This window comes from Acomys minous (genome assembly GCF_964271855.1).
Source record: "Acomys minous genome assembly, chromosome: 16".
NCBI classification, from domain to species: domain Eukaryota; kingdom Metazoa; phylum Chordata; class Mammalia; order Rodentia; family Muridae; genus Acomys; species Acomys minous.
Window position 1 is genome coordinate 70,378,239 of NC_140498.1, and position 11,283 is coordinate 70,389,521.

The 11,283-nt window shown below is 51.9% G+C and overlaps 1 protein-coding gene across 1 annotated transcript; it reads right to left on the reverse strand.

The window, feature by feature from the left end:
* Positions 1–452: 452 nt before the first annotated feature.
* Positions 453–2,700, reverse strand: FOXL3 (forkhead box L3). The gene is made up of 3 exons (XM_084762622.1): positions 2,428–2,700; positions 1,346–1,514; positions 453–1,127 (listed from the first exon to the last, which is right to left on the reverse strand). The coding sequence occupies exons 1-3, from the start codon at positions 2,532–2,534 to the stop codon at positions 753–755; spliced, it is 651 nt and encodes a 216-aa protein (XP_084618748.1). The 5' UTR covers positions 2,535–2,700; the 3' UTR covers positions 453–752.
* Positions 2,701–11,283: the final 8,583 nt, after the last annotated feature.

The following is an 11,283-nucleotide window of genomic DNA, read 5'->3' on the forward strand; positions in this document are numbered from 1 at the left end:
AGCAAGGTCTCACTAGTTTTGCCCCAGCGGGACTTGAACTTGGACTCCCCCTGCCTCAGCCTCCTACGTGTTGTGATGACAGGCTTGTGTCATCATACCTGGTCTGGGAGGTAAGTTTCTGCTGAGAACGCAGGAGTCTTCTGACGATGTCGCTCAACGGCATAGCATCATTGTAAGCCTTGGGGTAAGTTATAGTCCTGGGCTAGATTAACATCTGTCCTTACTGTTTTTAACTGCAGAGAAGGCCTTAACCAGCTTCATGAATAAGTTACTGAGCAGCACTTTAAGTTTGGAATGGGGGTGCCTGCAAAGCCACTTGTCTGGTGACTGAAGACAAAATGATACCTGATTCTGGGGAGCCTCAGTGACTTTACTGCCTGATTGTGTGTGTGTGTGTGTGTGTGTGTGTGTGTGTGTGTGTGTGTGTGTGTGTGTGTGGTGGGGGTGGGAGGGTTCAGTGAGTCCACAGGAAGTCCTGAAGTGGAGTTGAATCCGAGCCAGGCTTTCCTGCGAGAGAACTGTTTTTATTCTTTATAAAGTCACGACATCACCGTAAATACCTTTTATAAGAAGGTTTCCAGCTCTCTCCTCCACACGGAGGGCTGAGGAGTCCCTGGGGGGCAGTCCGGGAAGAACTATGCAGATGTGGTACGGTCCAGGGTTCTTGATTCAAGACGCCTGGTTCAAGTCCTGCCTTCAGGGAATGATCAGGCCCCACGTCCTCAACTGACCGCAGCAGCCACTGCGGCACCTCATGCTGCCCAAAAGTGGAAGCTCATTTGCTGAGGTTCCAGCGCTGGGTACCTGGGTTCCTGCGATTGACAAGGCGACCTGAGAGCTGGGAAGGGGTCCGGGGAAGATAGGATATAGTCAATGCTGAATTTGATGTCTCTGTGTGTGGCAGGGCTGGCCTGGGCCTCGGGATCTGAGGCTCGAGCGCCGTCGGGGCCAGGGGACCTGCGCGCTACCGGCTCGAGGGGACCTGGGGGCCCCTCGCGCTTGGGGCCACGTCGCCTGCGTCGCCGGCGGAAGTTGCCGTTCTCGAAAAGGTCCAGGAGGGACTCGCAGCCGCCCGCGAACGTCCAGTAGTTGCCTTTGCCCTTGTCGCGACCCTCGGTCCGTGGCACCTGCGAAAGTAGGAGGCACAGAGAGGCATCGTCCCCAAGCCCAGGGCTGGACGCACCTCAGGCAAGTGTGTCGCTGGTCCCTGCGGGGATCTTCTAGTAAAGAACTTGTCTCAATGCTGGCGGTGACACCCCACTTCCCCACCCCCTCCCGGTCACCATGGATGTCTGAGGACACCCGGGGTTCCAGTATGCAGGGTGGGCGGGGGGGAGGGGCTCACCTTGACGAAGCAGCTGTTGAGCGACAGGTTGTGGCGGATGGAGTTCTGCCAGGCGCGCTGGTTGGAGCGGTAATAGGGGAATTTGCGCATGATGAAGTCGTAGATGCCGGACAGGGTCACGCGGCCAGCGGGGCTCTGCTGGATGGCCATGGCGATGAGCGCGATGTAGCTGCGACAGGGGTGCCAGACAGAGGGGCTGCATCAGGCGGGGGTGGCGCTGAAACCGCAGAAGCGCTGGTGAACTCAGACCTGCCCTGGGACTGGCTGCAACCCTTGAAATGAGATGGAAACCCCTCCACCGCGCATCCTCCGGAGCCCCAAGGACCTGCTAGAGCTCAGCAAGCTGGCTGAAGCCTCCGCCGAGCTCGTGGAGGCCCTCGAAGATCATCTGGAGTCTCTTGGACCCTCTGAAGAGCCCTGGTCCCTTTGCAACGCTCTTTACCATCTGAAAGACTCCCCGCCCCCAAGACCCTCTGAATCCCTAGACCCTCTGAACCCTGTGACTCTCTGGAGTTCCTGAAGATGTCTGGGGTCTCCAATACCCTCTAGACTTTGCTGGACCCTCTAAAGCTGCCCGGGGCCTGGTGGATCCCTCTCTGCCTCTCTCTCTGTCTCTGTCTCTCTATCTCTCTGTCTGTCTGTCTCTGTCTCTCTGTCTCTCTGTCTCTATCTCTCTGTCTGTCTGTCTCTGTCTCTCTGTCTCTGTCTCTCTGTCTCTGTCTCTGTCTCTGTCTCTGTCTCTGTCTCTCTCTCTCTCTCTCTCTCTCTCTCTCTCTCTCTCTCTCTCTCTCTCACACACACACACACACACACACACACACACACACACACACACCGCCCCAGGACTCCAGTGGGAGGTTAGGGTGCAGAAGAAATTGTGGATCAATAATCTCACAGCGTCTTACCCAGACCCCATTAGTCTGCTCAGCACTTGGAGGACTCCTCTCTGGCTATCTGAGAACGCGCTAGAACATGTCCTTCCTCAGAGACTGCACAAGGGAACGTACCCCACCTCTCCCTAGTCCAGGTGAGGTCCTGGAGACCCAGACCTCTACAGCTCCTGTCACCTGCCCCAGGGTCACCTGTACGCCGGCCTTGTGAGCCGCTTTTCCTCGTCGGAACTGCCGGCAGGGTAGTCGTCGGCGTCGTCATTGAAGCAGTTATAGGGGTACTGTGAGCTGTCAAACATCCTGGCTGCCCCGTACTGGCCTGGCCTGGGCTGCTCTGCAGCCTACCGCCTCCTCCTCCGAGCTGGCCGCCAGCCGCCCTGGCCGGCCAGAAGCCAGACACTGAGTTCCCTGGGCTGGGCCAACAGCCCAACAGCGTCTGCATGCAGGGCGTGGGGAGCCTGGGCTTCTGGGGTCCCCGCCTGCTCCGCCTGGTTCTCTGGCATCCAATCCCAGTGCGGGGGTTGTCCCCAGCCACCTCAGAGTGGGGAGCGCAGCGGGGGAGCGTCGCCACCTTCTGACCCGCAGGCAAAGGAGCCCAAGAGGGTGGTCCCGCCCTACAGGCAGGGCGACCTCTGTCTTTTCGGCCCCCTGAGGCCAACCCTGAGCCTGTTGCAGGGCCCAGGGAGTCCCCATTCTCAGATTCTAGGCTCATTGCTGCACCCACATTTAGAGGTGATGGAAATCCAGTCCTAGAGAACTGAACAGCTGGCCCCATCTCCCACAGGACATAGGCTGGCTGCTTTCAACCCCAGAAGCCAGAGCGTGGTGCAGGCAGATGGGGGCTCCTGCCCCATCCTAACTCCCTGTTTTCCCACTGTACCAGGTTGATGATGATCCAAGGCCCAGGGTTTCTTCCAGCATCCTGAGCCCTCTTCCCATAGTTCATCCCTGCCTAGAAACAGCCTCCTGCTGGTGCTCTGGGTAGTCAGGGATCACAGAGAGTTTTTTTTCTGAGCTTCCTACTAGCTCTCTGGCCCCGGGAGGGGTAGAAACGCCTGCATAGGGAGAAGGCATCTGAGTCCGAGGAGGAGAAACCATGGGGAGATGGTGTGTCTTGGGGACTCCCTGGCATCTCAGAGAAGTCAGACCAGGAGCCATGTCTGTGAATATAGAAAGAAGAGAGGTCAGGGCTAGCCTTGGGTAAATTTCCTCTTCAAGGCAGCACCTTTACTTCACTGTTGGGCCTTAGTGTTACCCCCGCCTTTGGCAAGGAACAGGTGATGACATTGAGGTCCTCTTTGGAGAAACCTGACCCGTGGCATCATGGCTACTGCCACACTCAGCAAGAGGAGTCAGGAATTGAGGGAAATAAAGTGAATAGCTCCCTTGAGGGGAATAAAGTGAATAGCTCCCCCCAACCCATGGAACAGTCTGGCAATTGGTTTAAAAATTAAACATTGTAGTCAGTAGTGGTGGCCTATGCCTATAATCCTGGCCCTCTGTAGGCTGAAGGCAGGAAGAGCATGCATTTCAGGTCAGCCTGTACCATAGAGTGAGACCCTGTGTCAAACAAACAAGACATAAACACACGATTACCATCCCATAATACACTTTCACACACAGTCATACAGAAACCTGAAATCAGCCCCCCCCCCCCACCGCAGAAGCTCAGAGAAGCATTACTTAATGGAAACATCTGATTAGAAACACACCTCGGCTCAGAGGTTAAGAGCACTGGCTAAGAGCTGTTCTCCCAAAGGTCCTGAGTTCAATTCCCAGCAACCACATGGTGGCTCACAACCAGCTATGATGAGATCTGGTGCCCTCCTCTGGTGTGCAGTTGTGCATGCCGATACAACGCAATGCATAATAAACAAATCTCTAAAACCCGCCCTCCCCGCGCCTTTCAACAGGTGTGTGGTAGGTAAGCTATGTAGTATCTATGCCGTGGAGTAGTATACAGGCAGTAAAAATAATGGACTCTTGGCCTTGCAATAAACAGGTTGAACCTCTAATGGAGAAAAGACAGCCAGTCTCAGAAGCTCGCTCACTTTATAGCCTGACTCACATAGCCCACACAAGAGACCAGGTAGATGCAGCGTGGCCTTATGACTCTGCTTTAGTGACGACACTGTCTCCTTACCATAGTCACAGGCTCTGAAGCAAGGGAAGAGATCCAGACTGCTTTCCAAAGGGAGGAAGGAGTGTAAGTATATATTGTGAGGAGGGCCGGTGGGATGGATGGTGCCGTGCAGCCATCTTTGCTTTGTGAGGGCAGCAGGTGGATAGGGCCCACTATGCAGCCATATTTGTAAAATGTAACACCACCCCAGAGGCCTGGAGGGATGGCAGGGAGGGCGACAGGGAATGGAGAAAGAGAGGAGAACTTTCTATGTAACATGAGCCTGCAGACCCAAACTGCACACACACGCAGAGAAGTTTGCGAAACACTTAGTGACATCAGATAAGGGTGCTAACCTTCTGGCAAACATAAAACTTGCCCATGTTTTCTTCCACCTTGTGATTGTCACTTGCTTTATAGTGTCCCTCAAGGGACTCCAACATGTTTTTTTCTTAATATTTTATTTATTTATTTATTTTTTTAAGCTGGGAGGTGGTAGTGCATGCCTTTAATCCCAGCACTTGGGAGGCAGAGTCAGGCTCTGTGAGTTTGAGGCCAGCCTGGTCGGCAGAGTGAGTTCCAGGACAGCCAGGGCTACAGAGAGAAACCCTGTCTTGAAACAACGATAACACAACAACAAGTCTTAGATGGTTTACTTATTTTATTTTATGTGCATTCGTGTTCTGCCTGCGTGTATGTAAGGGCACTGGATCTCTGGACAGACAGTTGTGAGCTGCCACGTGGGTGCTGGGAATTGAACCTGGGTCCTCTGGAAGAACAGCCAGTGCTCCTAATCCCTGTGCCTTCTCTCCAGCACCCCCTCCCAACATGTTTTATTTTGACAAAGCCCAAATACCTCATTTTTCCTTGCTTTGCAGGAGTTTTTGTTGTCATTGACTCCAAAGCCATGGTTTCCCATCACATCTTCTGCTGAGAACTGTTGATGGGGGTGGCATCTGGCCTGTGTCATAATGTGGGGGGGGGAACCCTGAGGGTACCAGGGGAGAGAAATCAATGTGACACAAATGTCTCAGCTTAACTCAAGGTCCCTGAACTGGGCAAATGTGGTAAGAAAGGAGGCTGTGGGGTGCTGCTGTTTAACTGAGCTTGTGTTGGGGATGATGGTGTGGTGGCAATTTCTGACAGCATGAACGGGGCTGAGCACAGAACATATGAATGCTGTTGAGCTGCACACAGGTAATCCTAGCACTCAGGAGGCAGTTTTTGACTCAAAACAGACAGGTAGACGGACAGACAGACAGATGGACAGACAGAAAAAAAAACTGCCCCAAAGTGGCTAGAGACACGGCTCAGTGGTTAAGAGCACTAGCTGCTCTTGCAGAGGACCTGGGTTCTATTCCCTGTCCCCAAACGGCAGCTCAAAGCTATTTCTATCTCTAGTCCCAGGGGATCTGCTGCCCTCTTCTGGCATGCCTGGGTACTGCACACATGTGGTGCACAAACACACAAAATAAAATAAAATAAAACTCCTTACAGGAAAGAGAGTTGAGAACTTTTAAATTAAAATCTAATAACTGCTTAAAACAGAAGGTAAATCAAATAAGCTTAGTATAAGTCAGAGCCTTTGTGTTTGGGGGAAGGTTGGGCACATCTGCAGAGACCAGGGGTAGGGGTTTTTTATGTTTGTTTGTTTTTGGAGTAGAGTCTCATGTATGCCAGGTTGGTCTTGAACTCACTACACAGCCAAAGATGGCCTTGAACTACTTTTTAATCCTTTTTCTTTTAAAAGATTTATTTTTACTTATGTGTATGGCTACACGAGTGCGTCTATGTACACGAATGCACCTCTAGAGGTGTCTAAAACCCCTAGAGCTAGAGTTACAGGTGGTTGTGAGCCACCTGTGATGGGAACTGAACTCAGGTCCTCTGTAAAGGGGATAAGCACTGAGCCATTTCCCCCCTCCCCGTTCCTTTGTTTTTAAGAAAAGGGCTCATATATCTCAGGCTGGGCTTAACATCATTATGGAATATGAAGCCTTGGGTTTCATTTCAAGCACTGCATAAACCAGGTGTGGAGGTATGTGCCTGTGTTCCCAGCATAGTGGAGGTGGAGGCAAGAGGATCAGGAGTTCAAGGTCATCCTCAGCTATTCGTATATAGCAAGTTAGAAGCCAGGCCAGGCTATAAGACATGTGACCTTGCAACAAAACAGAACAAAAGATGGTTGGTACTTACTTGTGAGGTCTTCTAGGCTGGCTGTCCTTAGCCCTTGAGAACCAAAGGCCCAGAGATGAGACAGGCAGAGCTGGAAGCTCACAGATCTAAGCCCCTAGAAGCAGGGCCCTGGTTCTTGCTCCAGGAGCCACAGGACTATGCCTATAGGTGCCTAGGGGGAGGCTTATTGCTCCAAGATTTAGCCACCAGGGACCCTGGCACTTGGCAGTGCTTGTAACCCTCAGCTTCCAGAAGCAGTGAATAGCAGTTTCGTCTGTTAGTGTCACAGCCTCCAAACAGGCCTGTGGTGCTGGGACCCTCAGATCTACAGCAGCCAGTGTTTCAGCTCTCAAGGGCCTGGTTAGCACCCCGGCAGATCCTTGGTGCTCTCTCAGCCTTTGTGGTTCACAGTTTCTAGCCTCTGGCTATTCTCAATCTTCTATCTTTGGAGTCTCTGTCCTCTCTACTTGGACTCCCTCTTATCATCTCCATTGTCTCAGCCTCCTGGTATTGCTTTCCTGCTGGGATTCTTCAGCTGTTCTTCTGTCTTTACCACCAAATCATCATTTTCTCCACCATCATCACCCACCATCATCATCATCATCACCATCATCATCACCACCACCATCACCATCATCATCACCACCACCATCACCAACATCACCACCATCATCGCCATCACCACCACCATCACCATAATCATCACCATCATCACTACCATCATCACCACCATCATCACCACCACCATCATCATTGTCATCATCACCATCATCACACCACCATCACCATCATCACTACCATCATCACCACCACCATCACCATCATCACTACCATCACCATCACCACCACCACTATCACCATCACCACCACCATCACCATCACCATCACCACCACCACCACCACCATCACCATCATCACTACCATCATCACCACCACCATCACCACCATCACCATCATCACCACTACTATCACCATCATCACTACCATCATCACCACCATCATCACCACCACCATCATCACTACCATCACCACCACCACCACCATCATCATTGTCATCACCACCATCATCACCACCACCATCACCATCATCACTACCATCATCACCACCACCATCACCATCATCACCACCATCACCACCACCATCACCACCATCATCACCACCATCACCACCACCACCACCATCATCATCATCACCACCACCATCACCATCACCATCATCGCCATCATCACCATCATCTCCATCATCACCACCATCATCCCTGAGCGTAAGCTGTTTGACGCCTATGGCTAGGACAACGTCTTCTGAAGCCAGAGTCGTGCCTCAGCAGCTAGCAGCTGTGGTTGCTGTGTAGCTTCTTCAAAGTGTGTTCAAAGCAGCCGGATAGCCACGAGGGCCACCTGGCTGGCTACTAGCGGGTAGTCCTCTACGCAGCACATCCAGGCATCAGGATGGATTTGGCAGCAGTCAACTAGGCTTCCAGATCATCCTGGACCCTAATATGTCAGTCTACTTAAAGGAAAAGTAAACATTAAAAGGTGTCCCGGCAGCTTTGTTCACATCCAAGATGATGTAACGGCATGCTGCTGCTGTCTCTGGGCCCTCGTGGTCTATCTCACCAGCTCACGCAGGTGCACAATTGGTGAAGGCGTGACAAAAGAGAAGGATGCACTGGGGTTAGAAGGCAGCAGTGGGATAATAACGGTACCTAGTTTCTTGCCCACCCCTGTTGCAAACTTTCCAAACAGAGATGTGGGACAGGCATGCTTTTTGTTGTTGTTGTTGTTGTTGTTCCAGGAAGTGGTGTATTGTGTCGTCACACTGACTTTCAGTGGATTAATATACAAAAGCTGGGGGGAAAAACCCAGTATAGTGTGGACATACCTTTTATACCATTTCACCTTCTTTGTCTCCCGTATTGGATGGTTTACATTCTGATTGGGTGCTGTCCACTGCTTGGCAGTGATGCTAAGAAAGGATGTGGTGGGAGGGGAATGGAGGAGATTGCGGGCAAGGAGAGGAAGAGCTGAAAGTACACACGCGCGCGCACACGCACAGAAGGCCAACACTGATCAGTTTCTCTTCTTTGGCTCTTTGGGGGCCCCTGCCACATCTCGAGTCTCTTGAGTATCGTTTCATTTTTATTTTGAGCATACATGAGTGTTTTGCCTGTATGTATGTATGTATGTATGTATGTATGTATGTATGTATGTGCACCGTATGCATGCCTGGTGCCTACAGAGGCTAAAAGAGGGTGGGTGCTGGATCCTTTGGAACTAGAGGTACAGATGGTTATGAGCCACCATGCGCATGCTGGGAACTGAACCCAGGTCTTCTGCAACCGCAGCTCTGAACCACTGAGCCATCTCTAAAGACATACACACACACACACACACACACACGCACGCACGCACGCACGCACGCACGCACGCACGCAAGCACAGGCACACACAGGTTTTTAAGACAGGGTTTCTCTATGTAGCCTTGGCTGTTCTGGACTCGTTTTGTAGACCAGGTTGGCCTCGAACTCACAGAGATCCGCCTGCCTTTGCCTCCTGAGTGCCAACCCCCATGCCTGGCTTTTTTTTTTTTTTTTTGAGACAGGCTCTCTCTGTGTTAGCCTTGGCTGTCCTGGACTCGCTTGGTAGACCAGGCTGGCCTCGAGCGCACAGCAATCTGCCTGCTTCTGCCTCCCGAGCCCTGGGATTAAAGGCACGTGCCACCACACCTGGCTACTGACTTTTCTTTTATTACGTGTGCATATGCGTGTGTGCCTGCGTGCGTCCATGTGTGTGTGTCCCTCCGCCTCCTCAGTGCTGGGATTACACAGGGTCTATTTGCTGTGATAACTGAGTGGAGGACATTGTCACAGCTTTAAGACCTGGATTCTCACAGATAAAAAGGGACAATGATGTTTGGCCTCAACGTAGCAGAGAGATACCCAGGGCTCACAGCCACCTCACAGGACACATGGCAATACAAGCAGACCCAGAGAGGCCACAGGCAGATATGTCCCAAAGCAAACAGAGCAGTCAGTTCGGTCTGCATCTTGCTTTCAACCTGGCAAATTTCCAAGCTTCGAGAAAACATTACTTCTGTTGTTTTAAGGCACCAAGGCTGTAATCCTGTGTCACAGGTGTGACCTTGGGGCACTGAGCAGCGGCTGCCATTCTACTGTGGAGCAGCCATGTTTAGGTCATTGCGTGGGCACGCGCAGTAGCTCATAGCAGCAGAGATAGCAAAGATCTAGACACGCAGCTGGAACGGTCACCGGGTCTCTACAGGTGAGTGCGAGCGATTACAAATTGATGGAGAAATGGTTCGTTCTTGTGAAACAGCTGCCCTCAGCCTTCCTGGCGCTGCAATACCGTGGTGCAGTCCTTCACGCAGTGCTGATTTCCAGCCATGAAATTATTTTGTTGTTACCTCATAACTGTAAATTGGCTCCTATTATAAATCGTAGGGTAAATGTCTGACGTGTGCAACCCCCCCCCAAAGGGATCGAGACCCACAGGATTGGGAACTGCTGGTGTGAAGCCACTGCGTGGTACCATCGTTATCTACCACTGTATGAAACAAGTGCAAATTTGCTAGCTTTGGCTAGCAAGATGGGCAATTCTTTATTTAGCGTGCGTATATGTGCATATATGTGTGCAGATGTGCACGGGTGCAAGTGTTGGTGTGGGGGCATACAGGTGGAGGGAAAGGCTGACAGCGGGCGTTTCCATCCGTTGTTCCTTAATTTTTGTTGTAAGGGGCTCGCTTAACTGACTTCACTGGTTGGCCAGCGTGTCTGGCCAGTGAATGTCAGGGACTCGCCGATTCACATTTCTCCCATGCTTGGGTTATAGACTTATGCCATGGCACCTAGAATTTTAGGTGGGTGGTAGGGATCTCAACCCAGGTGCTCATGCTCAAAGGACAAGAATGTAACTGAACTGAGCCATCTTCCCAGACCCACATGGAGCTTGTAGGCCGGCCAGGGCTTCTCAGCCGGCGTGCCTTTCTGGTACACGGAGATAGCTTCCTACATAAGAGATCAAATGTACAGCCTCCCAGACATCTTGTCATCCGCGTGGCAGCCATGGGTCTCACCGGCCTGTCTTCCTGTGGTCTCACAGCTCCGTGGATTGGGGTAAAGGGCAGGTGTGAGGTGAGATTCAGGAGGCGAGGTTCTTTGGCCCCTCCAGAGCACTGGCTCTCAACCTTCCTAATGCTGTAACCCCTTAATATAGTTCCTCATGTGGTGACCCCCCAACCATAAAAGTATTGCATTGCTACTTCGTAGCTGTAATTTTGCTACTATTGTGAATTGTAGTGTAAACATCTGATATGCAGGACTGATAACCACTGTTTTACAGACTTGTAGTACCCACCTCAGGGACTGTGGGGGATGTTGATGGTTGACCAGGAGGATAGAAAAAAGCAGGTATGGCTAACCTACCTTCATGAAGCCCAGTGATCGCAGAGGTCAAAGAAGAGCTGAAAGACTGGCCACTATGTCGTGAAGCATCAGGTCTGTGATGGACCCCAGGCCACCACCTGGGTTTTACACCAGCCTGAGTGCCCACGCTGTCCTGTAGTGGGTACCACAGCTGCTAGTGGGCAGAAGACTCTGAGTTCCACATCTTCTCTCACTGACCTCTTGGCCCTCTCACAGGGGGTGGGGTGGGGTGGGGGGGAGGACGTACCACTCACTGAGGGCACTGGCATTCTAGATGCACTCCCAGTGTTTAGCTCAGCATCTGGTCCT

What these genes read in the sequence shown, in the direction of transcription:
- FOXL3 (XM_084762622.1), bottom strand. Translation starts at nt 2,534, where the DNA reads ATGTTTGACAGCTCACAGTACCCCTATAACTGCTTCAATGACGACGCC. An exon ending in CTCACAAGGCCGGCGTACAG is followed by an intron (nt 1,515 to 2,427) that starts GTGACCCTGGGG and finishes CCCCTGTCGCAG; the next exon opens with CTACATCGCGCTCATCGCCA. An exon ending in TCAACAGCTGCTTCGTCAAG is followed by an intron (nt 1,128 to 1,345) that starts GTGAGCCCCTCC and finishes CTACTTTCGCAG; the next exon opens with GTGCCACGGACCGAGGGTCG.